The 27,421-nt window shown below is 45.6% G+C and overlaps 1 protein-coding gene across 12 annotated transcripts in view; it reads right to left on the bottom strand.

Moving 5' to 3' along the window:
- Positions 1–27,421, bottom strand: part of PNPLA7 (patatin like domain 7, lysophospholipase) — a 439,100-nt gene that overhangs the window by 358,360 nt on the left and 53,319 nt on the right. For all 12 annotated transcript variants that reach the window (XR_012155226.1, XR_012155225.1, XM_073314045.1 and 9 more), the window contains 3 exons: positions 25,878–26,018; positions 23,491–23,650; positions 18,159–18,239 (listed from right to left, as the gene is read on the bottom strand). Coding sequence is in view for 10 of the 12 variants with exons in the window: in XM_073314045.1 (XP_073170146.1) it covers positions 18,159–18,239; positions 23,491–23,650; positions 25,878–26,018 (382 nt within the window). In the remaining 2 variants the exon portion in view is untranslated. The remainder of the gene's footprint in view (positions 1–18,158; positions 18,240–23,490; positions 23,651–25,877; positions 26,019–27,421) is intronic.

The raw sequence follows: 27,421 nt of genomic DNA, 5'->3' as shown, positions 1-27,421 counted from the left end.
GAGCAGGACCAATCCCAACTAAAATCATCCCAGCCAGGGCTTTGTCAAGCCTGACCTTAAAAACTTCAAAGGAAGGGGATTCCACCACCTCCCTAGGTAACGCATTCCAGTGTTTCACCACCCTCCTAGTGAAAAAGATTTTCCTAATATCCAACCTAAATCTCCCACACTGCAACTTGAGACCATTACTCCTTCTCCTGTCATCTGCTATCACTGAGAATAGTCTAGATCTATCCTCTTTGGATCCACCTTTCAGGTAGTTAAAAGCAGCTATCAAATCCCCTCTCATTCTTCTCTTCTGCAGACTAAACAACCCCAGTTCCCTCAGCCTCTCCTCAGAAGTCATGTGTTCCAGTCCCCTAATCATTTTTGTTGCCCTTTGCTGGATCTCTCCAATTTCTCCACATCCTTCTTGTAGTGTGGGGCTCAAAACTGGACACAGTACTCCATATGAGGACTCACCAGTGTCGAATAGAGGGGAACGATCATGTCTCTCGATCTGCTGGCTATGCCCCTACTTATACAGCCCAAAATGCCATTGGCCTTCTTGGCAACAAGGGCACAATGTTGACTCATATCCAGCTTCTCATCCACTGTCACCCCTAGGTCCTTCTCTGCAGAACTGCTGCCTAGCCATTTGGTCACTAGTCTGTAGCAGTGCATTGGATTCTTCCGTCCTAAGTGCAGGACTCGGCACTTGTCCTTGTTGAACCTCATCAGATTTCTTTTGGCCCAATCCTCCCATTTGTCTAGGTCTCTCTGTATCCTATCCCTACCCTCCAGCGTATCTAACACTCCTCCCAATTTAGTGTCATCCACAAACTTGCTGAGGGTGCAATCCACACCATCCTTCAGATCATTAATGAACATATTGAACAAAACCGCCCCAAGGACCGACCCTTGGGGCACTCCACTTGATACCGGCTGCCAACTAGACATAGAGCCATTGATCACTACCCATTGAGCTCGACAATCTAGCCAACTTTCTACCCACCTTGTAGTGCATCCATCCAGCCCATACTACTTTAACTTGCTGACAAGAATACTGTGGGAGATCGTGTCAAAAGCTTTGCTAAAGTCGAGGAATAACACGTCCACTGCTTTTCCTTCATCCACAGAACCCGTTATCTCATCATAGAAGGCAATTAGATTAGTCAGGCATGACTTGCCCTTGGTGAATCCATGCTGACTCTTCCTGATCACTTTCCTCTCCTCTAAGTGCTTCAGAATTGAGTCCTTGAGGACATGCTCCATGATTTTTCCACGGACTGAGATGAGGCTGACTGGCCTGTAGTTGCCAGGATCCTCCTCCTTCCCTTTATTAAAGATGGGCACTACAGTAGCCTTTTTCCAGTCGTCCGGGACTTCCCCCGATAGCAATGAGTTTTCAAAGATAATGGCCAATGGCTCTGCAATCACATCCGCCAATTCCTTTAGCACTCTCGGATGCAACGCATCCAGCCTCATGGACTTGTGCACGTCCAGTTTTTCTAAATAGTCCCGAACCACTTCTTCCTTCACAGAGGGCTGGTCACCTCCTCCCCATGCTGTGCTGCCCAGTGCAGTAGTCTGGGAGCTGACCTTGTTTGTGAAGACAGAGGCAAAAAAAGCATTGAGTACATTAGCTTTTTCCACATCCTCTGTCACTAGGTTGGCTTCCTCATTCAGTAAGGGGCCCACACTTTTCTTGGCTTTCTTCTTGTTGTCAACATACCTGAAGAAACCCTTCTTCTTACTCTTAACATCCCTCGCTAGCTGCAACTCCAGGTGTGATTTAGCCTTCCTGATTTCACTCCTACATCCCCAAGCAATATTTTTATACTCTGCCCTGGTCATTTGTCCAATCTTCCACTTCTTGTAAGCCTTTTTTTTTGGTGTTTAAGATCAGCAAGGATTTCACTGTTAAGCCAAGCTGGTCACCTGCCGTATTTACTATTCTTTCTACACATCGGGATGGTTTGTCCCTATAACCTCAATAAGGATTCTTTAAAATACAGCCAGCTCTCCTGGACTCTTTTTCCCTCATGTTATTCTCCCAGGGGATCTTGCCCATCAGTTCCCTGAGGGAGTCAAAGTCTGCTTTTCTGAAGTCCAGGGTCCGTATTCTGCTGCTTTCCTTTCTTCCTTGTGTCAGGATCCTGAACTCGACCATCTCATGGTCACTGCCTCCCAGGTTCCCATCCACTTTTGCTTCCCCTACTAATTCTTCCCCGTTTGTGACCAGCAGGTCAAGAAGAGCTCTGCCCCTAGTTGGTTCCTCCAGCACTGGCCCCAGGAAATTGTCCCCTACGCTTTCCAAAAACTTACTGGATTGTCTGTGCACCGCTGTATTGCTCTCCCAGTAGATATCAGGGTGATTGAAGTCGCCCATGAGAACCAGGGCCTGCGATCTAGTAGCTTCTGCGAGTTGCCGGAAGAAAGCCTCGTCCACTTCATCCCCCGGTCCGGTGGTCTACAGCAGACTCCCACCACGACATCACCCTTGTTGCTCACACTTCTAAACTTAATCCAGAGACTCTCAGGTTTTTCTGCAGTTTCATACTTGAGCTCTGAGCAGTCATACTGCTCCCTTACATACAGTGCAACTCCCCCACCTTTTCTGCCCTGCCTGTCCTTCCTGAACAGTTTATACCCATCCATGACAGTACTCCAGTAATGCAAGTTATCCCACCAAGTCTCTGTTATTCCAATCACATCATTATTCCCTGACTTTGCCAGGACCTCCAGTTCTCCCTGCTTGTTTCCCAGGCTTTGTGGATTTGTATATAGGCACTTGAGATAACCCGCTGATCGCCCCTCGTTCTCAGTATGAGGCAGGAGCCCTCCCCTCTCATACGCTCCTGCTCGTGCTTCCTCCCGGTATCCCACTTCCCCACTTACCTCAGGGCTTTGGTCTTCTTCCCCCGGTGAACCTAGTTTAAAGCCCTCCTCACTAGGTTAGCCAGCCTGCTCGCGAAGATGCTCTTCCCTCTGTTCGTTAAGTGGAGTCCGTCTCTGCCTAGCACTCCTCCTTCTTCGAACACCATCCCATGGTCGAAGAATCCAAAGCCTTCTCTCTGACACCACCTGTGTAGCCATTCATTGACTTCCACGATTCAACGATCCCTACCCTGGCCTTTTCCTTCCACAGGGAGGATGGACAAGAACACCACTTGCGCCTCATACTCCTTTATCCTCCTTCCCAGAGCCACGAAGTCTGCAGTGATCCGCTCAAGGTCATTCTTGGCAGTATCATTGGTGCCCACGTGGAAAAGCAGGAAGGGGTAGCAGTCCGAGGGCTTGATGAGTCTCGGCATACTCTCCGTCACATCAAGAATCTTAGCCCCTGTCAAGCAGCAAACTTTTCTGTTTTCCCAGTTAGGGCGGCAGATAGATGACTCAGTCCCCTTGAGGAGAGAGTCCCCGACCACCACCACCCGCCTCCTTCTCTTGGGAGTGGTGGTCGTGGAACCCCCAACCATAAGACAGTGCATCTCATGCCTTTCAACTGGTGGAGTCTCCTTCTGCTCCCTTCCCCCAGACGTATCATCTGGGCCACTCCCCGCAATGGTACCTGTGGAGAGAACATGAAAACGGTTATTTACCTGTATCTGCGTTGCTGGTACATGGACGTTTCCCCTTCTTCTTCTGGAGGTCACATGTTGCCAAATTTCTTCACCGTCCTCCTGTCCCTGCTGCGCAGCCTGCTCTGAATCTTCAGAACCCTGTGCCTGTAGAAGCATATCCTGACATCTGTCCAAGAAATCTTCAGTTTCAGACATCAACGTGGGATGGCCAAGAAAGGTGCATGACACTCACATATTTAGGAACTCCGGGCTGTATGAACAGCTGCAAGAAGGGACTTACTTCCCAGACCAGAAAATTACCATTGGGGATATTGAAATGCCAATAGTTATCCTTGGGGACCCAGCCTACCCCTTGCTCCTATGGCTCATGAAGCCTTCCACATGCAGCCTGGACAGTAGTAAGGAGCAGTTCAACTATAGGCTGAGCAAGTGCAGAATGGTGGTAGAATGTGCCTTTGGATGTTTAAAAGCTCGCTGGCACTGTTTGCTGACTAGGTCAGACCTCAACGAAACCAACATTCCCACTGTTATTGCTGCTTGCTGTGTGCTCCATAATATCTGTGAGAGTAAGAAGGAGACGTTGATGGCAGGGTGGGAGGTTGAGGCAAATAGCCTGTCATCCAATTTTGAACAGGCAGACACCAGGACAATTAGAAGAGCACAGCAAGGCGCGCTGAGCATCAGAGAGGCTTTGAGAACCAGTTTCACAACTGGCCAGGCTTCGGTGTGACAGTTAGAATCATAGAATCATAGAATATCAGGGTTGGAAGGGACCTCAAGAGGTCATCTAGTCCAACCCCCTGCTCAAAAGCAGGACCCATACCCAATTAAATCATCCCAGCCAGGGCTTTGTCAAGCCTGACCTTAGAAACTTCTAAGGAAGGAGATTCCACCACCTCCCTAGGCAACGCATTCCAGTGTTTCACCACCCTCCTAGTGAAAAAGTTTTTCCTAATATCCAACCTAAACCTCCCCCACTGCAACTTGAGACCATTACTCCTTGTTCTGTCCTCTTCCACCACTGAAAATAGTCTAGAACCATCCTCTCTGGAATCACCTCTCAGGTAGTTGAAAGCAGCTATCAAATCCCCCCTCATTCTTCTCTTCCGCAGACTAAACAATCCCAGTTCCCTCAGCCTCTCCTCAGAAGTCATGTGTTCCAGACCCCTAATCATTTTTGTTGCCCTTTGCTGGTCTCTCTCCAATTTATCCACATCCTTCTTGTAGTGTGGGGCTCAAAACTGGACACAGTACTCCAGATGAGGCCTCACCAATGTCGAATAGAGGGGGACGATCATGTCCCTCAATCTGCTCGCTATGCCCCGACTTATACATCCCAAAATGCCATTGGCCTTCTTGGCAACAAGGGCACACTGCTGACTCATATCCAGCTTCTCGTCCACTGTCACCCCAGGTCCTTTTCCGCAGAACTGCTGCCTAGCCATTCAGTCACTAGTCTGTAGCTATGCATTGGGTTCTTCCGTCCTAAGTGCAGGACCCTGCACTTATCCTTATTGAACCTCATCAGATTTCTTTTGGCCCAATCCTCCAATTTGTCTAGGTCCCTCTGTATCCTATCCCTGCCCTCCAGCGTATCTACCACTCCTCCCAGTTTAGTATCATCTGCAAATTTGCTGAGAGTGCAATCCACACCATCCTCCAGATCATTTATGAAGATATTGAACAAAACCGGCCCCAGGACCGACCCCTGGGGCACTCCACTTGACACCGGCTGCCAACTAGACATGGACTAGTTGTGTGTGTTTCTCCTTGATGCAAACCCACCCCCTTTGTTGATTTTAATTCCCTGTAAGCGAACCACCCTTCCCCCTTTGAAATAAAGTAACTATTGTTTTGAAACGATGCATTCTTTATTAATTAAAAAAAAATGACATAACGGACAAGGTAGCCCGGGGAGTGGGGGAGGAGGGAAGGACAAGGCCACACTGATTTGTAGTGTGGCTACAATAAACAAACTGTTTGAATGACAGCCTTCTGTTGCTTGGGCCATCCTCTGGAGTGGAGTGGCTGGGTGCCCGGAGCCTTCCCCCCAGTGTTCTTGGGCATCTGGGTGAGGCGGATATGAAACTTGGGGAGGAATGCATGCGGTTATACAGTGGATGCAGCAGGGGTCTGTGCTCTTGTTGGCTTTTCTGCAGCTCCAATAGACGCTTCATCATGTTCGTTTGCTCCCCAATTAGCCTCAACATGTCATCGCGAGAGCGTTTTTTTTGCCTTCTAATCTGCAATAACCTCTGGGAAGGAGATGATAGGGGGAGCGTAGAAACATTTGCACCTGGGGGAGATAAAACGGGAGAGTAAAATTTCAGATATATTTCTGAGGCCAAAAGGGAGACTCTTTCATAGTAGACAGCACATGTGCTTCAGGTACAAGGTCGCATTTTGCTTTTATATTGAGCGCCTACCGTTATGGTGACACATTACACACAGCTGGGCAAAAGAATTTGGTTTCCAGTCAGCCATGATAGGCCTTTTGGAACATGGGGTTGGCTTCTTAAGCCTTCATAACCTGTGGGAATGTTTTCAAACTGCAGCGCCCTTCTTTCCTAGAGCAAGCAATGGGTTGGGTTTCACATTTCAAAGGAAGGGCTGCAGTTTTTGGGTGGATGTGCAGCACACACCTACCCCCACCCCACCGTGTGGCTATTCTCCAAGACGATCCCTTCACCCCTCCCCCCCGCCACATGGCTATTCTCTGGGATGATCCGTTTTAGCCAAGCGCAAACAGCCCAGCATGAATGGGGTCCTTTTACTGTTTCCTTACAAAAATTCCCCTATTTCAACCAGGTGACCGTGAATGATAACACTCTACTGAGGCTAACACAGAAAGATATAGACCAAATGTTGCTTGAATGCAACCAAAACCCAGGACCATTCACTGCCATGCTTTGTGCTGCAATGATTTCAAAATACTTGCTACTGGCTTGGCGTGGTAAAGTGTCCTACCGTGGAGGATGAAATAAGGCAGCCGTCCCCAGAAACCTTCTGCAAAGGCTTTCAGAGTGCCTCCAGGAGAGCATCCCAATTCTTCAGGGCAAATCAAACATTAAACACAATTGCTTTTAAACCCTGTATTGTAGTTACAAATGTGCACTCACCAGAGGTGCCTTCTCCGGCTTCAGGGTCGGGGATCCCGCCTTGGGAGGGTATTGGCTCCAGGGTGATGAAAACGTCCTGGCTGCCAAGGAGAACGGATTCACCGCTTGCCTGCTGCGCATTCTCCTCTCCTCTTCCTCATCTCCGAAATCCTCTTCCCTGTTGTGTGAGACTCCCCCACAGCGGGTGTCCACGACAGTGGTGGGATAGTGTTAATGTCCCCCCTAGAATGCCATGCAGCTGATCATAGAAGTGGCATGTATGGGGTCTGACCCGGTGTAACCGTTTGCCTCCTTTGTCTTTTGGTAGGCTTGCTTGAGCTCCTTGACTTTCACATGGCACTGCTGTGTGTCCCTGTTGTAGCCTCTGTCCATCATGCCCTGTGCGATTTTGGCATATATATTAGTATTTCTTCTTTCTGATCAGAGTTCAGCCTGCACAGATGCTTCTCCCCATACAGCAATCAGATACCAGTGTCTCCCTTTCGGTCCATGCTGGAGCTCGTTTGCGATTCTGGGGAGACTGTATGGTCACCTGTGCTGCTGAGTGCTGCTGAGTTCGCCACGCTCAAACAGAAAATGAAATTCAAAAGTTCCTGGGGCTTTTCCTGTGTACCTAGCTAGTGCATTGGAGTTCAAAGTGCTGTCCAGAGCAGTCACAATGGAGCAATCTGGGATAGCTCCCAGAGGCCAATACAGTCAATCTGCGTCCGCACTACCCCAAATTCAACCCAGCAAGGTCAATTTTAGCACTACTCCCCTCATCGAGGAGGAGTACAGAAGTTGACTTTAAGAGCCCTTTAGGTTGACGGAACGGGATTGGTTGTGTGGACGCAGTCATTTTTAAATCGACCTAAAGCAGCTAAATTCGACCTAACCCTGCAGTGTAGACCAAGCCTTAGGGTATTTCTCTGAGGATTAATATAAAGCTGATTTTCAGATGCAAGGATTATGCATTGAAGGGCCCCACAGTGACAGGCTATAATTTTATTTAAAAAGACTTCAACAATGACAGACTGAAATACCTACAAAAAACTAGACAGTCAGGCTGCTGGTGTGAGACTACTGCCTATCATCCTGATTAATACAGTCTCATTGTTTCCTTGTACCTCTCCAGTCTGTCTTCTCTACCTGTTGTCTCTTGTCATATACTTTGATAGAAAACTCTTTGGGGCAGGGACTGCCTGGGATAATGGGGTCCTAGGCCAGGACCAGGGCTCCCAGGCACTATGATAATACAGATAAATAATAAATAATAGTGAAAAGAAGAAAGAGCAAAATAAAGACCAGCACGTTCCAAATTATAACAAGATCTGAAGCCCTAGTACTATACACAGCAAGTATTGTGTGTATGGAGGAAGTACCTTCAAAAACCCCTTTCCAGCAAGCTGGGCAGAATTTGCAGACACACACAGAGCAAATACAAAATTTCTGAGCACAGAAATTGTTCTGTTTCCTTGTTCCTTCTCTCCTTTCCTCCACCACTCAAAAAAGAAATTTTTTTTACTACTTTTCTCAGACTTGCACAGAATGTTCCCATCAACAAAAAGCGTCATACAAAACAACTTCACATTTAGCAGCTAACAAATTTCTACACTATTAAAACTGCAACAAAAGTAGATTAGACCAGGGGTGGGCAAACTTTTTGGCCCAAGGGCCACATCTGGGTAAAGAAACTGTATGGTGAGTGCTCACAAAATGGGGTTGGGGTGCATGAGGGGGCGAGAGCTCCGGGTGGGGGTACGGGCTCTTGAGAGGCTGGGCAAGGTTTTATTGATGTACATACTCTGTGAAAATCTAAATAGCAACAACCCCACTGAACTGGTGTCCTTCAAATCCAGCTACAGGCTGCAGGCGGCATTGTGACTGGCTTGGTCGGGTTATTGGGATGGACTTGGAGCAATGGGATTCCTCAAACAGACCTTTCATACTTTGTATTTCAGTCTCTGCCCAGCCTGAACCGGGCACGAGAGTGAACATGGCTGCCCATTTCAGCAGCTGGCCTTAAAACAATAACCCTCTGGCATTTCTTCACCTGTGGAGAATCCCAGGGATACCCTCAATTAGCAGCTTGGTTTTTGGCAGACAGTGCAATGTATTCTTGGTACCTGAACCATTTGGTGGTGAATCAGGCTTTACTTTCTTCATTTGAAGTCGGGGGGGGGGGGGTGTTAGAGTTAAACATTTTAAAACGCTTAATCCTCCCAGTACCTCCCGCTCTCCCCTCAAAAACCACTCAAGCCCAGTCCAGAACACCCAGCCGCAAACACACCTAGGAGGTTTCAGGTTAATAAGCAGTGCAGTTATCCAGCTATCTGCTCTTAAGTTCTCTGGCAGGTCACCCCGCTTCTGGAGATTCTCTCAGTAATTTCCATGTTATCTGTACATCTCTACTTAAGACTGTTTTTTGCTTTGTTCAAGGGGTTTCCTTTCCTTGTAGTAAACTTAAGAATTAATAGAAAAAAGTAATTCTGAAGTAATCCATATTCTTATTCTATTTTAGGAGGGATAGCTCAGTGGTTTGAGCATTGACTTGCTAAACCCAGGGTTGTGAGTTCAATCCTTAAGGGGGCCATTTAGGGATCTGGGGCAAAAATTGGGGATTGGTCCTGCTTTGGGCAGGGGGTTGGACTAGATGACCTCCTGCAGCACACAGTGTGAAAAGCGAATGCTGAATGCTCCAAGGCCTTCGTCAGGAGTAGTTCCAGAGCACTGCCCGGTGACTCCGTGACACAGCCACCCTCTGCTCCAACCCTCATCAGATTTCTCACCCTTCTCTAAGTCATTCTTGTGGAATGTTAACTACTCCTATCTTTGTCAATAACTTTTCTGCTACCATATTTATTTATGTGTATGAAAAATAGGCAATTTTGCAGTATAAACCTGAGACTTCAAAAAGTACCCAGAACAATTATTTGTAACCACAGGTTCAAACCTCAGCAGGGTTGACTCATCTTTTCAACCTTCTTAGATAAAATGAGTGTCATGTGGTTTAATGAGCATAAGTGGAGTGGGGGCAGGCAAGAGAGAATCTTTCAGAGAGACCTGAAAAGATAATCCTTGTATCCAGTGTGAACAGTAGCATAGCACTTTTTGATTACAGTAGGGATTTGCCCGTGGCTAGTAATTCCTCTCTTGCTCACTGTTTTACAGTATACTGTGGTCTGTCCTCTCCCCAAAAGCCAGCTACATTTTGGTGGTATGCATATGTAGTTTGTCAAGCCCATTGGGATCAGGACAAATGTGGCACTATGTAAAATATGCATTGGACTAGCAGTCTGGAAAATGCCACCCATCTAAGTGTTAATATTTGATTAGCAAGAGAAAAGGGTATGTAGATAGATTCTAAAAAACAGTCAATTATTCATGACCTGCTCAGTACACAATACATTTTCAGCTCATGAATCATTACTTAATTTTTTCATTCCTACTTCACTTAGTTAATAAAAATCTATTCTTATCACCATTTAACTATTAGTAAATCTGCTGACATTAGGATAGGGCCTCATCTCCACATGCTGTAAAATTAATGAACAGATCAAGAGAGACTGATTGCTAGAGCCTGGCATTAAATTAAGGGTTTTGTTCATATGATACAGTGAGCTGAGTGAGTGATTCAACAGCATGATCAGTCATCAGCCATTATGGCACATACAAGTCAAGTTACATGAAAGATACCTGAAAAGATTAAGAGCAGCTAGGAAACAAAGAACCCCACAGAAAGACATATATCCACACAGCCACAGACTGTTATGACCAGGGTTTGTGCCTAGTGGACACAGCAGTGGTACTCAGAGGCCAGAAACAGTGCTGAGGGACAGAGCTGGAGTCAGGAGCCATGAGTCCAAGGGCGAGCCAAGAGACAGGCCCATTGCTACAACTGCTGGGGTGTCCACCTCATTGGATGGACACTTCCTGGATCTCCTCATGGGCTTAAATAGCACACCTGGACCAAACAGCGGCCACAAGAGAAGCTGTCTGTCCGGCCTTCTGAGGTGGTGTTTATTTCCATAGGGTCTACACAATAATGCATACAGCCTTATCACAGCTGTCAGGTAGTGGCGTGATATCAGTCGTCCCGCACCTTGCAGCTCCAGGTTCTAGTCCCCACAGAACCTCACACAGAGGGTCTCTCTCTCGCTAGTTAAGCGAATATTAAATCAATGCTCCAACAGGAATTTTCCTAATCACAGCTTAGTTTCCACTCATGATCATCAGTACAGCTGGATCTAGAGAGCCCATTCCTCCCTGTTAGCAGGAGCCCATCAATAACTAAAATTGGCTATTGAAAAACAGTACTAACTGGCTACTGTATTAGGCATTAACACTGTTAATGCCTTGGTAACTGGCTGAAGTGGTATCAGACATGAGTCACATGATACTATGCACAGACGCACAAATACCAGAAACAAAACCAAAAACTGGAACTTACAATGGCAACAGCCACCTTGACACAAGACATTTCACTGGGTTTAATCTGGTTTCCCCTTGAGCCATCAGCTCCCAGGAAACATTCTGTTCTTTGATGGTTACTGGGTAATTAGCAGCAAAATTAACAACAAGCACATGATAAGTCTGTGTTGCTAGGGAAAGGTTTACAAAAGGACTAATGCAGGACTGAGAAAATACTTCAGAATTAACAAAAAAGATCAATAAGTCCATAAGCACGTTCCCTGGAGAGCAGCCACAAAACTATCATTGTAAGGAGAAGTTTATTATTGTTTGCTGAATTACTGGGATCAGAATGTTTCCCTTTTCTGGGTATCCAGCATCTCTCCCACTTTCATCCCAACCAGAAGGGGGCTCCGCTCCATCAAGAGAGGCAATCAGGATAGTGGGTGGCAAGGGGATGACTGAATTAGGATGGAGTTTAAACTACTACCTGTAGTCTGTAATGTATCATTTAAATCAGCTTCTGTACCAGATGACTGGAGGATAGCTAATGTGATGCCAATTTTTTCAAAAAGGGCTCTAGAGGCGATCCCAGCAATTACAGGCCTGTAAGCCTGACTTCAGTACTGGGCAAACTGGTTAAAACTATAATAAACAACAATTTTGTCAGACATCTAGATGAACACAATTTGTTGAGGAAGAGTCAACATGGTTTTAGTAAAGGGAAATCATGCCTCACCAATCTACTAGAATTCTTTGAGGCGGTCAAAAAGCATGTGGACCAAGGTGATCCAGTGGATACAGTGTACTTAGATTTTCAGAAAGCCTTTGACAAGATCCCTCACCAAAGGCTCTTACACAAAGTAAGCTGCCACGAGATAAGAGGGAAGGTGCTTTCATGGATTGGTAACTGGTTGAAAGATAGGAAACAAAGATTAGGTATAAATGGTCAGCTTTCAGAATGGAGAGAGGTAAACAGTGGTGGCCCCCAGGGGTCTGTTCTGGGACCAGTACTATTCAACATGTTCATAAACGATCTGGAAAAAGGCGTAAACAGCGAGGTGCTAAAATTTGCAGATGACACAAAATTACTAAAGATAGTTAAGACCCTGGCAGACTGCGAAGAGCTGCAACAGGATCTCTCAAAACTGGGTGACGGGCAACAAAATGGCAGATGAAGTTTAATGTTGATCAATGCAAAGTAATGCACATTGGAAAGCATAATCCCAACTATACATATAAAATTATGGGGTCTAAATTAGCTGTTACCACTCAAGAAAGAGATCTTGAAGTCATTGTAGATAGTTCTCCGAAAGCACCCACTCAATGTGCAGCAGTAGTCAAAAAAGCAAACTGAATGCTAGGAATAATTAAGAAAGGGATAGAGAATAGGACAGAAAATATCATGTTGCCTCTATATAAACCCATGGTACACCCTCATCTTGAATACTGTGTGCAGGTGTGGTCGCCCCATCTCAAAAAAAGATATACTGGAATTGGAAAAGGTTCAGAAAAAGGCAACAAAAATTAATGGGGGTATGGAATGGCTTCCATATGAGGAGATATTAATAAGACTGGGACTTTTCAGCTTGGAAAAGAGATGACTAAGGGGAGATATGATTGAGGTCTATAAAATCAGGACTGGTGTAGAGAAAGTAGATAAGGAAGTGTTGTTTACTACTTCTCATAACACAAGCACTAGGGGTCACCAAAAGAAATGAATAGACAGACAGTTTAAAACAAATAAAAGGAAGTATTTCTTCACACAATGCACAGTCAGCCTGTGGAACTCCTTGCCAGAGGATGTTGTGAAGGCCAAGACCATAACAAGTTTCAAAAAAGAACTAGATACATTCATGGAGGATAGGTGGGCAGGAACAGTGTCCCTAGCCTCTGTTTGCCAGAATCTGGGAATGGGTGACAGGGAATGGATCACTTGATGATTACCTGTTCTAGTCATCCCCTCTGGGGCACCTGGCACTGGCCACTGTCAGAAGACAGGATACTGGGCTAGATGGACCCTTGGTCTGACCCACTAGGGCCATTCTTATGTTCCCCTTGATATCCCATCCCAAGCCACGTGGAGAATTAAATCAAGGCAGAGGATCCCACTAGGCAGAGCTCTATCTCAGTCCCTAATGCCACATATCTGTGCTGGCCCAGGGTGTGAGGGCCACCCCTTTTTCCACTGATCCCGCTTAGTTTTGTTGGTTTCCAAAGTGAGGTTTAAACATTACTGGGTTGTTTAAATGATTCAAACATAAATTGAAGGCAATATACTTGGAATAAGCATAAGCATCAGCAGGCCATGGAGCCTGACTCGCTTCACAATTCAGAAGTACCTTGTACCTTTTACACTAGTCAATATGGATTATACTGGACCATCTTGTGCTTCCAACACAGAACCTCCAATGTTAACTTTGGATTCATGCTACGTTATAGAGAAAGTCTTACCTTACTTCTATGCTGCTGGAAGGAAGGATTCCCACCGCACTTTACTTTCCAGGGCTCCCCACTGCCACCACCACACCTATATGGAGGCCCTTGCTAACAGTCTTCTTCTTTGTGAGCTGGAAACTGTTTAAGGGTTTGCTTTTTTCCCTATTAAATCAAAACTACTTTAGCCAGCAACGTCATTTGGATCCAGTTTTGCAAATCCACTTAAAAAAGAGAACCACAAGATCCTTCAAAATACAAACAACCCTGAAAAATGCTCCAGAGTGTAGGTGGGCTACCTCTGAATGAAATAGCTTGGCTCATAGTATTACTAACCCTGGACGCATTGTTAGTGACCTCAGTAAAATCCTTCTGTTTTATCGTTTAAAAATTTCACTTAGCCTCCAAATTTGGCCAGATATTTAACTCTTCATGGTACAATTTTTATTTTTTTATTTTATTTTTTTTAAAGACGAGAAATAGTTGGTTCTGCAGAGGAAACACTTTAAGATGTTCCTGTTCTGAAACCCTTCTATGTTTTCCTCATATTTCCTTGAGTTCCTCTATCCTGAAGCATAAGTGTAACACAGCCTTCAAATTTCACCCCACAGCTCAGCTGTGCAGTCTCTCAGACACAGGCCAAGCCATCAAGCTGGACATTTTAAAGCTTTAATGTTATTGCTACAATTTGTCATTGCCAAATTGAATGTCAAAGACAGACAGTGGACATGGGAAATGTTGTCAGCCACACTCTGTTAAGCATCAGAACGCTGCCCTATTACTGGAGGGAAGGAAGGCTGTGAGCAGAGCGATGTAGGTGACGTGAGTGAGTGAGTGGGAATATGAAGGGAGGGGGAAGAGCCAGGAGAAGGCAGGGAAGCAGTAGCTGCCTTGCCTTCTCCACCATCAGACCTGCTGCGGCTCACCAGCGAGGGGAGTCAATGCTCCAGGCCATAGTGTGGCAGCTCTGCTCTGCCTCTGCATCCGACACACCAGACAGGACAGGGCCCAAGGCTCCCATGCACTCGCTGGTCCCTAGGCTGCCTGGTGTACAACATGCGATGGAAGAGAACGCTTGCAGTGCTCCCACTAAGGCTCAGGTTAGAGCAACTCTCCACCTGGACAAGCCACATTGGCTCCATTGGATGGAACAGGCAGGGAAGCTAAGTTCCCCCTCAGCTGCGCGGCCGCCCAGCAGCCTATCATGGGCTGCGCACTTCAGGTGCCCCTCCCCCCACTGCCACGCTGCTCCTGCCCTCCCCCTTGGAGCCCCTGGCCAGATGCTCCCAGGAGCCTCCTGCTTGCTGCGCAGAGCAGGGAGGGAGGGGGGATATTGATGTCAGGGTGTCCCCCTCCCCCTTCTTCCTCTTTGCCCCATCTCCACAGAGAGGGGAGGGGGAAACACAACAGGGCTCGGGAGTGGGACGGAGAGAGCAGCTGCTGCTGTGTCTGAACAAGCAGGCTTCAGACTGGTTGGTGCCAATCTACTTAACAAGGGGAGCGTACTTAAAGGGCAAACGCATCTCTCTCTCTCACACACACCTCCCAACACATACTTGTATTATTATTGTTCTTGTTACTTCTTTCAAAGTGTGCTATTTTAGTTATTTTGACTGGTATATGCATTTCATAATTTTTATTTCTCTTACGCTTAAATTTAATTCTTTGAGTGGTAAGTTCTAAAATGCCTAACCTGTCCTGGCTGGAATAATTGTCCCTATGGTAACTTTTTTTAAATATATATTGTATCTAGGTTTTTTTGTTTCTACTGGTGGCACACATCTGCACATTACCTCAATATGGTGCACATAACAAAATTCATTCCACACATGGATGGAAAATATTAGCGGGAACATTGCAGGGAAGCATTAGTATTCTCCTTCCCGACCAAACACATGTAGTTTGTCAGAGTCAGACTGTGCCTCTCTTCCACAGCAGAGGCATTAGCTGAGTTTGTTAGAGGGAACAGTGACAGCTAAATTGAACTACCTGCCCCTTCTTATCACCTTTTCCGCAACAGCCACAAGCGTCACCATGCCCTGCAACACCCTGAGCTTTCCTTGCAGGTCTCCCATCCAAGCAGTGACCAGGCCCAACCTTGTTTAGTTACACAAGTTAGCTCGTAATTAAACAAGGGAGCTCACAGCTGAATCTGCTATAGCATTAGCCAATATTCTATCATTAAGAAATCTCCCTGCTGACATCCATTAGCTGGAAAATGTTTGACATCGTTGTGAACCCTACTTCAGCTTCTGATTTTCAGTTTAAGAGAAAAAAAAAAAAAAAGCTAAAAATTTGACAAGTATCATTCAACACTTTTTTTGGATGCCATAAATCAGTCTCTCTGTACTTTTCTAACTCAATGTCATTTTCTCTCTTCTTGTCTTTTGATGCCAGTTTCATACCACTCCTTTTGGTGAAATTAACAAGGAACAAAACAGAGGAAAAACAGAACAAAAATCAGCCACTCAATTCAAAGGGGTTGGACCTAGTCTGTAAAAGGCAGGCATACAGGTGAGTTCAACAGGATAACCTGCCGCTTTTCCAGTGGAAAATCTGCTTCCGTTATAAGCTCTTCTAGATACGGACTAAGCCTTCCCGTAGGTTTGTGTGGCACCACTGGCACACCTGCAGCCCTACTGTACTATGAATAAATCATTAATAATTGAGATCTTACTTCTAACTTCGTAACAGTTGTAACTGCTGTATTGTTTTGTCATTTGATTGTGGTTGCCATTCAGAGTGATCATAGTCTTCTAGAGGAGCATTGTTCCTATTTAGCCAAGAGCATGTTGGCTGGTGTGCCACACAACTGGCATCCCTGTGGTTCACGCCCTTTGACAAATGCTTTCATTACAGGTTTTGGAGGGAGGTAAGCAAGATGGAGGTACTGCTAGGTCAGCCAGTAATGGGGATTTGAAAGCAGGACTGAGACTTACACAATATAAATCTTTTTATCAACCTGTCTGCTTGCCCTGAATGACATGCCATCACTTTACAGGAGAAGCATGCCCAAACCTAGATAATGGAATACTGCTGATTGTAGGAGCCATGGAAATAGAAATATTTATGTCTGCATTGCACTGTGGACTCCCCAGCCTAAAAGTGGTGAGCAGAAAACCTTTCAGGATTGTTAGGATCGCCAGCACTTAAACTTAAGAGTCTGTGGCTTCTCTTAATAGAAAGCTACTCCCAAACACGAGAGACAGGGTACAAGGTCAAGTATCATTAATAGCAGAGCTTGACAACTGAACTCTGTTTCCACCTCTGCTTCCAACACCCTCCAATGAATACTCACATGCCTGTGCACTACTGGAAGAGGCAAATTCACCACCTTGTATTTACCAAATCCTAAATAGGTGCAGTAGTAATACACACAATAGTCCAGAAAATCCCCCCTGGAATTCTAGTTAGTAGCATGCATTTTGTTTCAATCAGCGTAAAGTATCTCATCAGCCAGTCCATCAGCGTATAAGCAAAACAAGTTAGAGGGTACAACCCATATATGGTCACTGGCAGTATGAGCAACATTAAGAAGGATGAAAGTCATTATCTTGTTTCACAGTATAATTGCTATGTTATAAACTGAAAGATTTATTTTTAATTAGAGTAGATAAAAATAATTGACTAAGTAATTAAATAGGCCACACCATCTAAGGCCAGGAGCTTGTGGATCCTAATCCTAGCTTTGCCACCATTAGTTGCAGGCATGGGGTGACTTGCTCAAGGTCATGCAGGCACAGTACAATCATTGGTACTATGTGTGCTCTGTCTAGGTATTTCAGGATGCATACACTGTAGACAGCACCCACATCCTAAGATGGCAAGATGTGGGGTTTTATTCAGGTGTCCTGCTGATGATGCTAAGTGTAAGAGAGGATGGGGTGGTCAAAGTGCAGCCTGCAGGCTACAGGATCCCAGGCCCACATCCACCTTCTTCAGCCTCTGTGGGATTCATTCACCCTGCTGGTATCAAAGGCTCCAGCATGCAATGCTTCAGCTTCCTTGGCACAGAAAGCAGCTCAGCTACAGATGGAGCACTGCACGGTGGGACTTGTCTTCTGCACAGGCCACCCCTTCCAATTAAAAATAAAGGTAGCTGCTATTTGCTCCATGCCAATTAGGTACTCGCAATATAAGACTTGGCTTAATTTGAGCCCCCAATGTAGGGAAATACATTTTCCCTAGTCACTGATATACCATGGAACTAAATTTACAGCAGTGGTGGGGGGGGCGGAGGAGGGGAAGGGGAGAGAGGGGGTCTTCCTAGTTTCAATGGCTGTCACGTAGCTACCTCTCCCAGAGTTAAAGTGCTGGAAACATAACCAAACATCTTAAAGAAAAACAAAATTCAGTCTGTTTGCTTTAAACGAACTAGAAGAAAGAAACCCAGGGAGGGGTTCAAAGGCCAACAGCTGAAAGGTGAGGAAATAATCACACGTAAACAGTCAATTCAAATGTACACTCAGAGAGCTTTTCAATTATGGCATGTGGCTTGTTAATTGGTTAGAGGAGCACTACCCAAAGAGATGCCAGGAAAGAATCAAGGTGACAAATGTAACACTAATGTGCCAAGGCTGCATAGCTCTGACAGGCGCACTGATATATGGCAAGGTGTCAGAAAAATCACCCACGCATAGGAACTTACCGTGATAACATCAAGAATGCTGAGGAGGCTGTGGACACTGTCTCCTGCCAGCACTTCTTTAACGACCACTTCAGTGCCATCCTACAGATGGACAGAAGGAGAAGATTAATGGCTCGTATTCCATCACCATGTTTAAATGGGCCAATACAGGCAGGCCCATGCTTCAGAAACATGGCTGTTCAACTTTCGCATTCTAATATTGCAAGATAACCTAAGCACCACCTAACGGTGGAATTCACCCAGCAGAACTAGACCCCAAGGGTGATTCTCCCTGTGCCCCCTGGAATTGATCCATTCTGAGAAGGCTTTGAACGCTACTTTCACTGTGAGTGACAGAAGCAAAGGTAACCTGTGGCACTGGAACCCAACACCAACACTATTTACTTTAATTCATTTCAGATTTACATGGGGTGAGATGCAAGTGAAAGCCCTGCTTTCCCTGTATCCCATCAACTCTTCTTTCCTTCATTTTGCAGAAACTTTGCTTCCCCCTTTGAAAGGCTGTGATGTTGCTGAGCATTGCAACACACAGAACAGCTACACAGTAAAGGTAGCCTGTTTTAGTTTCAATGCTGTTACTTCACAGGTCTGATTCCCTTCATGTGTTAAAACAAATTAAAGGGTAAGAGATTAGCATTAACAGTACCTCTCTCACTAGAAATGCTGACATGGAAGTCACAAGGCTGGCAAACGACACAAAGTATAATTAACTTCTTTTAGACTGGAGATTGAGATGACATTGTGTCACACTAGGCTGTAACGCATGGATTTTATTTTTTGTGCATACACTTTGACATGCCAATAGGTGCATTTTATGAATTGAAAAATAAATTACTGTTGATGACCATGTATCAGTAGCCGTGTTAATCTGTATCCACAAAAACAATGAGGAGTCTGGTGGCACCTTAAAGACTAACAGATTTATTATGGCATAAGCTTTTGTGTGTAAAAAACCCGACTTCCTCAGATGCAGGGAATGAAAATTACAAATACAGGCATAGATATACTGGCACATGAAGAGAAGGGAGTTACCTTACAAGTGGAGAACCAGTGTTGACAAGGCCAATTCAGTCAGGATGGATGTGGTCCACCCCCAATAATTGATGAGGAGGTGTCAATACCAAGAGAAGGAAAATTGCTTTTGTAGTGAGCCAGCCACTCCCAGGCCCCTATTCAAGCCCAAATTAATGGTGTTAAGTTTGCAAATGAATTGTAGCTCTGCAATTTCTCTTTGAAGTATTTTTGTTCAAGTATAGCTACTTTTAAATCTGTTATTGAATGTCCAGGGAAATGGAAGTGTTCTCCTACTGGTTTTTGTATGTTACCATTCCTGATGTCTGATTTCTGTCCATTTATTGTTTTATGTAGAGAATGTCCAGTTTGGCCAATGTACATGGCAGAGGGGCATTGCTGGCACATGATGGCATATATCACATTAGTAGACGTGCAGGTGAATGAGCCCCTGATGGTGTGGTTGATGTGGTTCGGTCCTATGATGGTGTCACTAGAGTAGATATGGGGACAGAACAGGCAACGGGGATTGTTACAGGGATGGGCTCCTGGGTTAATGTTTTTGTGATGTGGTGTGTAGTTGCTGGTGAGTATTTGCTTCAGATTGGGGGGCTGTCTGTAAGCGAGAACTGACCTGCCTCCCAAGGCTTGTGAGAGTGGGGGGTCGTTTTCCAGGACAGGTTGCAGATCGTTGATGATGTGCTGGAGAGGCTTTAGCTGAGAGCTGTACATGATGGCCAGTGGTGTTCTGTTACTTTCCTTGTTGGGCCTCTCCTGTAGTAGGTGACTTCTGAGTACCTATCTCACTCTGTCATTCTGTTTCCTCATTTCCCCAGGTGGGTATTGTAGTTTTAAGAATGCTTGATAAAGATCTTGTAGGTGTTTGTCTCTGTCTGAGGGACTGGAGCAAATGGGGTTAAATCTTAGGGCTTGGCTGTAGACAATGGATCATGTGATCATAGAATCATAGAATATCAAGGTTGGAAGGGACCCCAGAAGGTCATCTAGTCCAACCCCCTGCTCAAAGCAGGACCAATTCCCAGTTAAATCATCCCAGCCAGGGCTTTGTCAAGCCTGACCTTAAAAACCTCTAAGGAAGGAGATTCTACCACCTCCCTAGGTAACGCATTCCAGTGTTTCACCACCCTCTTAGTGAAAAAGTTTTTCCTAATATCCAATTTAAACCTCCCCCACTGCAACTTGAGACCATTACTCCTCGTTCTGTCATCTGCTACCATTGAGAACAGTCTAGAGCCATCCTCTTACCTGAAAGGGGGTTCCAAAGAGGATGGCTCTAGACTGTTCTCAATGGTAGCAGATGACAGAACGAGGAGTAATGGTCTCAAGTTGCAGTGGGGGAGGTTTAGATTGGATATTAGGAAAAACTTTTTCACTAAGAGGGTGGTGAAACACTGGAATGAGTTACCTAGGGAGGTGGTAGAATCTCCTTCCTTAGAGGTTTTTAAGGTCAGGCTTGACAAAGCCCTGGCTGGGATGATTTAACTGGGAATTGGTCCTGCTTTGAGCAGGGGGTTGGACTAGATGACCTTCTGGGGTCCCTTCCAACCCTGATATTCTATGATTCTATGATTCTTTGGAACCCCCTTTCAGGTAGTTGAAAGCAGCTATCAAATCCCCCGTCATTCTTCTCTTCTGCAGGCTAAACAATCCCAGCTCCCTCCGCCTCTCCTCATAACTCATGTGTTCCAGTCCCCTAATCATTTTTGTTGCCCTTCGCTGGACTCTCTCCAATTTATCCACATCCTTCTTGAAGTGCGGGGCCCATAACTGGACACAGTACTCCAGATGAGGCCTCACCAATGTCAAATAGAGGGGAACGATCACGTCCCTCGATCTGCTCGCTATGCCCCTACTTATACATCCCAAAATGCCATTGGCCTTCTTGGCAACAAGGGCACACTGCTGACTCATATCCAGCTTCTCGTCCACTGTCACCCCTAGGTCCTTTTCCGCAGAACTGCTGCCTAGCCATTCGGTCCCTAGTCTGTAGCTGTGCATTGGGTTCTTCCGTCCTAAGTGCAGGACCCTGCACTTATCCTTATTGAACCTCATCAGATTCCTTTTGGCTCAATCCTCCAATTTGTCTAGGTCCTTCTGTATCCTATCCCTCCCCTCCAGCGTATCTACCACTCCTCCCAGTTTAGTATCATCCGCAAATTTGCTGAGAGTGCAATCCACACCATCCTCCAGATCATTTATGAAGATATTGAACAAAACCGGCCCCAGGACCGACCCTTGGGGCACTCCACTTGATACCGGCTGCCAACTAGACATGGAGCCATTGATCACTACCCGTTGAGCCCGACAATCTAGCCAGCTTTCTACCCACCTTATAGTGCATTCATCCAGCCCATACTTCCTTAACTTGCTGACAAGAATACTATGGGAGACCGTGTCAAAAGCTTTGCTAAAGTCAAGAAACAATACATCCACTGCTTTCCCTTCATCCACAGAACCAGTAATCTCATCATAAAAGGCGATTAGATTAGTCAGGCATGACCTTCCCTTGGTGAATCCATGCTGGCTGTTCCTGATCTTTCCTGCATAGAAGCTGGAGGCATGTAGGTAAGTATAGCAGTCAGTAGGTTTCCAGTATAGGATGGTGTTTATGTGACCATCACTTACTTGCACTGTAGTGTCCACAAAATGGATCTCTTGTGTTGACTGGTCCAGGTTGAGGTTGATGGTGGGGTGGAAATTGTTGAAATCCAGGTGGAATTCTTCAAGGGCCTCCTTCCCGTGGGTCCATATGATGAAGATGTCATCAATGTAGCGCAAGTAGAGAAGTGCTCGGGGACGAGAGCTGAGGAAGCATTGTTCTAAGTCAGCCATAAAAATGTTGGCATGCTGTGGGGCCATGCGGGTACCCATAGCAGTGCCGCTGACTTGAAGGTATAGGTTTTCCCCAAATCTGAAATGTTTGTGGGTGAGGACAAAGTCACAAAGCTCAGTCATGAGGTGTGCCGTGGCCTCATCAGGGATACTGTTCCTGACAGCTTGTAGTCCTCCCACATGTGGAATGTTGGTGTAAAGAGCTTCTACATCCATGGTGGCCAGAATGATGTTTTATATGAGAGTCTCCAGTTTTGAGAGCTCATTCTTGATCTCCTGTTTGCTGTACAGGATGCTGATCAGGTGGTTCCTCAGTTTCTTTGAGAGTGTGTGTTAGTCAGTGTAGTATGTCAATTGCAATGGATTTTTTACCTTCAGTCCATTTGGTATGATGTCCATCGGTTTGCACTTGGAGGGGAAGAGGAGGTCTGTCTGTATCTGTGTGAGTTTTTTCATTAAGTTGATGGATTTCCACTTCATACGGCTAAATTCAGTGCCTTGCATGGTGCCAAGTACTTACCTATCTTCGAGACACCACCGACTTCCTGAGGAAACTACAATGCATCGGTGATCTTCCTGAAAACACCATCCTGTATCTTCAATTTTTACTCCATGCATCTGAAGATGTGGGGTTTTTTTATCCACGAAACCTTATGACCAAATAAATCTGTTAGTCTTTAAAGTGCCACCAGACTCCTCGTTGTTGATGACCATGTTGCCTAATGCACTGGCTCTCAATCTTTCCAGATTACTGTACCCCTTTCAGGAGTATTGCTATTAGCCAGGATGGTCATTGACTATTAGCCAGGACGGGCAGGGATGTTGTCCCTAGCCTGTTTGCCAGAAGCTGGGAATGGGCGACAGGGGATGGATCACTTGATGATTACCTGTTCTGTTCATTCCCCCTAGGGCACCTGGCATTGGTTACTGTTGGAAGATGGGATACTGGGCCAGATGGACCTTTGGTCTGACCCAGTATGGCCCTTTTTATGAGTCCGATTTGTCTTCCATATCCCCAAGTTACACCTCACTTAAAAACTACTTGGTTACAAGATCAGACATAAAAATACAAAAGTGTCACAGCCCACTATTACTGAAAATTGCTTACTATACATTTCAGTGTATAGTCTATAAAGCAGTATAAACAAGTGATTGTCTGTATGAAATTTTAGTTCATACTGACTTCGTTACTGCTTTTTATGTAGCCTGTTGTAAAACTAGGCAAATATCTAGATGAGTTCATGTATCCCCTGGAAGACCTCTGAGTATCCCCAGGGCTACATGTACTCCTTATTGAGAACCACTGGCCTAATGAGTCACAGTCTGACAGAAAGTTTAACACTCGCCTTACAGGGGCGAACACAGCCTGTTCCAAGTCATCACATGACAGAGATGTTGATCTCTAGCCATATGCCATTCTAATAAGAGATTTATGAAAAAAGGAGTCAGTGGCTGGGCTTATTCTTACACTTTCTTGAACGCAAACGTCTAGCTTGCCATCCTGCACGACATAGATGCTGTTATCCAGCTGCCCAGGACGGAAGATGTATTCGCCTTCATGCAGCTGCACAAAGAACATGTGCTTGCACAGCTCCAGGAAGAGAGGCTTCTCAAAATGGCCAAGAACCCTGCAGGAAAGAAAAGGATCAGTGACACCGTCTCTGCTGCAAAAGGAAACCTGCAGATGCCGTGGTGCATGAGAGCCCTCCATAAACTAGCAAAGCCTCATGGTACCAATACTGTGGGAATCCATGAGGGAACCTGGAAGTCCCATGCCATATGCAGCCACATGAAGGACAGAACTCTCTGAGCCAGAAGAGCAGGAGCACTGTGTGATCCTTGCAGGGATGAAAAGATTTGGGATTGCTTTCCAGCAAGGCCCTCTGGTCAGCACTTTGAGTGATGCTGATGGGCTAAAAGTCATCCACAACCTGCCCTCCTCAGCCAAAAGTTGATGTGTGGCCTTCGAAGGTGGGAATGTGGAGAAGATCATCAGAAGGGTCATACTGGGTCATACCAATGGTCCATCTAGCCCAGTATCCTGTCTTCCGACAGTGACCAATCCCAGATGCCTCAGAGGGAATGAACAACAGAAGAGGTAGTCATCAAGTGATCCATCCCCTGTTGCCCATTCCCAGCTTCCAGCAAACAGAGACTCGGGACACTTCAGATCATTGTTTTTCATCCTTGCCTAATAGCCACTGAGGGGCCTATCCTCCATGAATATATCTAGTTCTTTTTTTAAACCCTGTTACAGTCTTGGCCTTCACAACAGCCTCTGGCATGGAGTTCCACAGGTTGGCTGTGCATTGTGTGAAGAAGTACTTCCTTTTGTTTCTTTTAAACCTGCTGCCTATTAATTTCATTGGGTGACCCTAGAAGCCTGGAACATAGCCACACACTTGAAGAAAATCACCCGGAAAACTCCTCTGTTCACTAATGTAACTAGAACAGCGAACTCACCAGAAAAATGTCAGAATAGAGGGGGAGGAAAATGCCAGTTTCACAGGAGTATTTGGGAGTTTGGGATAAGCACCCCTTTCAGGGAACATGCAAGCAGGCTCTCATCACAACCAAGATCACACAGGCAAAAGCAGAAACACCAGTCTCTACCCTCATTTCCTGTCAGTACACAGCACTGAAAAGGGCTCTCTAGGCATCTCCCTAAATTTAGATTTAAAAAAAAAAAAAATTCTCCCGTGACAAATTCATGTTTCAGTGGAATTTAACTGACCCATAAAATGTGTCAAGAATAATACATACTAATTGTGCCACCTGTCCATAGATAAAAGCCTAGGTGACAAACAGTAACTCTATTAGATGGCCAAGGAAGGCAGAGACTCTGCTATAATTTAGTCTTCAAGGGCATGGTGGAAAAGTTTTTTAAATCATGAAAACATCCACAAACCTACAGAGAGGAGACAAAAGATGCATAGGTTGTTTAGTCACTTACATAAAGTGAAAGGATTAGCTCAGGTTAGCTGTTAATGGACTGAAGTCCACTGTTCTCAGTGGTACCAGATGACAGAACAAGGAGTAATGGTCTCAAGTTGCAGTGGGGGAGGTCTAGGATATTAGGAAAAACTTTTTCACTAGGAGGGTGGTGAAGCACTGGAATGGGTTACCTAGGGAGGTGGTGGAATTTCAATCCTTAAAGGTTTTTAAGGCCCAGCTTGACAAAGCCCTGGCTGGGATGATTTAGTTGGGGATCGGTCCTGCTTTGAGCAGAGGGTTGGACTAGATGACCTCTTGAGCTCTCTTCCAACCCTAACCTTCTATCATTACCTCTCAAAAAATATAACAAGCAAAATAATTGGAGGCAACTGGCTCCTTTAACTGTCTCAGCAAAGAGATGCAGATGCCAGACTGAGTGAACATGAAGAGTGAACTCTCCTCCTCCCCTCAAGCCAGTCCCTCTCGGAGCAAGGTGCGTACATTTGTGCTGCTGCTCGTGGCAAGTCTGCAGAGCTGTCAGTCTGACACGGAACACACTAAAATGGTCCAACTGCCCTTTGTTACACATTTCCGTAGCAATGTAGAAAAAAAGTGCAAAAAGAGTTTCAAAGGGCACAGAAAGAGCATTAACAGAAATCTATTCCACCTAGCAGAGCTCAGCATTTTTACTCCAAAACCTAGTCCATTGGACCACCCTCTTCCTTTCCTTACCTAATGCTTCTTGGCAACTGCAAATCAGTATTATTTTTTCCCCATCTGAAAAGCCTTACGCCACATACTTAAAAGGCCTCATTCTGATTTCACACTCGTAAAGCTTGGTGACTTCTCTGGAGTTACTGCTGATTTACACCAGTTTAGCACATATCAAGACCAAGCCTCAATCTTTCACTTCAACCTTACCTGACATTTTTAAGCATGTACAGGACTTCTGATGGCAAGTGGGAATTCTTCACATCAAATTCAGTTAGATCGGCTTCCAGCAGGGAGGGAGGCGGCTCCTTTGGTTGCAGAGTTGGAGACTCCTTCTTAAAACGCAAAATCCTACAAAAGAAAAAACAAAATGAACAGAATTCAGAGGCTCAGTCAGCTTCTGTTCATGCTGGGCTTTTGAATTACAAGCTTTCTTAACATTAAATTATTAATTATTATTATTATTATTATAATAAAGCAGTGAAGGTCTCAGTTTCCAATGCAGTTCCTCCCTTTTCTGGCCAACAGCAAATTTAAAAAAAAAAAAAATTTTAACAGATCTCCCTTTCCCTCCTCGACCCCGCAAAAAATAGTGAACATGTCCTGGGGCATATCCAGATTCAGGGCTTAGACACAACCCAGGGTCAAATAAAGGGAGTCTGTGTGGGTTTCGTAAGGGGACCAACCAGAATGAAACAGACACAAACCTGACACTACAGTACAAAACAGTTCTGGGTAGAGTTGATGCCTCATAGCTCATCACCAGCTCTATCCCTGCACTCCTCCTTGAGCCACTGTGGATTGTAGAGACTATGGAACAAACCTGCACAGCAGCTAAGAATTAGCGCAAACCTCCCCACTTTCCACTCCCAGTGCAAGTTTCATTATTGGGGAAGAATAGAATTTATTCCATTTTAATCCAGTGTTTGTCAGGAAAGTGGGCAAATGCATTGGATTCTCATGCTTTATGAGAAAAGCTAGTCATCCAAAAGCCCAATATAAACAGAGAAAGACTGAGCCTCTTGGAAATCTAAGGCAATGTCTACACTACGAAATTAGGTCAAATTTATAGAAGTCGGTTTCGTAGAAAGCGTCGTTATACAGTTGATTGTGTGTCCCCCCACACAAATGCTCTAAGTGCATTTAGTCGGCAGAGTGCGTCCACAGTAACGGGGCAACCGTTGACTTCCGGAGTGTTGCACTGTAGGTAGCTATTCCACAGTTCCCGCAGTCTCCGCTGCCCATTGGAATTCTGGGGAGAAATCCCAATGCCTGATGGGGCAAAACATTGTCGCGGGTGGTTCAGGGTACATATCGTCAGGCCCCCCCCTTCCCTCCTTCGCTCCCTCCCTCCGTGAAAGCAACAGCAGACAATCATTTCACGCCTTTTTTCCTGGGTTATCTGTGCAGACACCATACCACAGCAAGCATGGAGCCTGCTCAGCTCACCGTCACCGTATGTCTCCTGGGTGCTGGCAGACGCGGTACTGCATTACTACACCGCAGCAGCTCATTGCCTTTTGGCAGCAGACAGTGCAGTATGACTGGTAGCCATTGTCGCCGTACTCCAGGGTGCTCTTTTAGCCAACCTCAGTGAGGTCGGTCGGGGCACCTGGGCAAACATGGGAGTGACTCAGCCAGGTCATTTCCCTTTTAAATTTCGTCTCATGGCAATTCATTCCTGCCGGCAGTCCTACTGCACCGTCTTCTGTTGAGCAGCCAGGAGACGACGATGGCCAGCAGTCGTACTTCAC

The sequence above is a fragment of the Lepidochelys kempii genome, chromosome 16, assembly GCF_965140265.1.
Source record: "Lepidochelys kempii isolate rLepKem1 chromosome 16, rLepKem1.hap2, whole genome shotgun sequence".
In the NCBI taxonomy this organism is placed as follows: Eukaryota; Metazoa; Chordata; order Testudines; family Cheloniidae; genus Lepidochelys; species Lepidochelys kempii.
The sequence above is the reverse complement of the archived record's forward strand: the minus strand, read 5'-3'. Positions and strand labels throughout refer to the sequence as shown.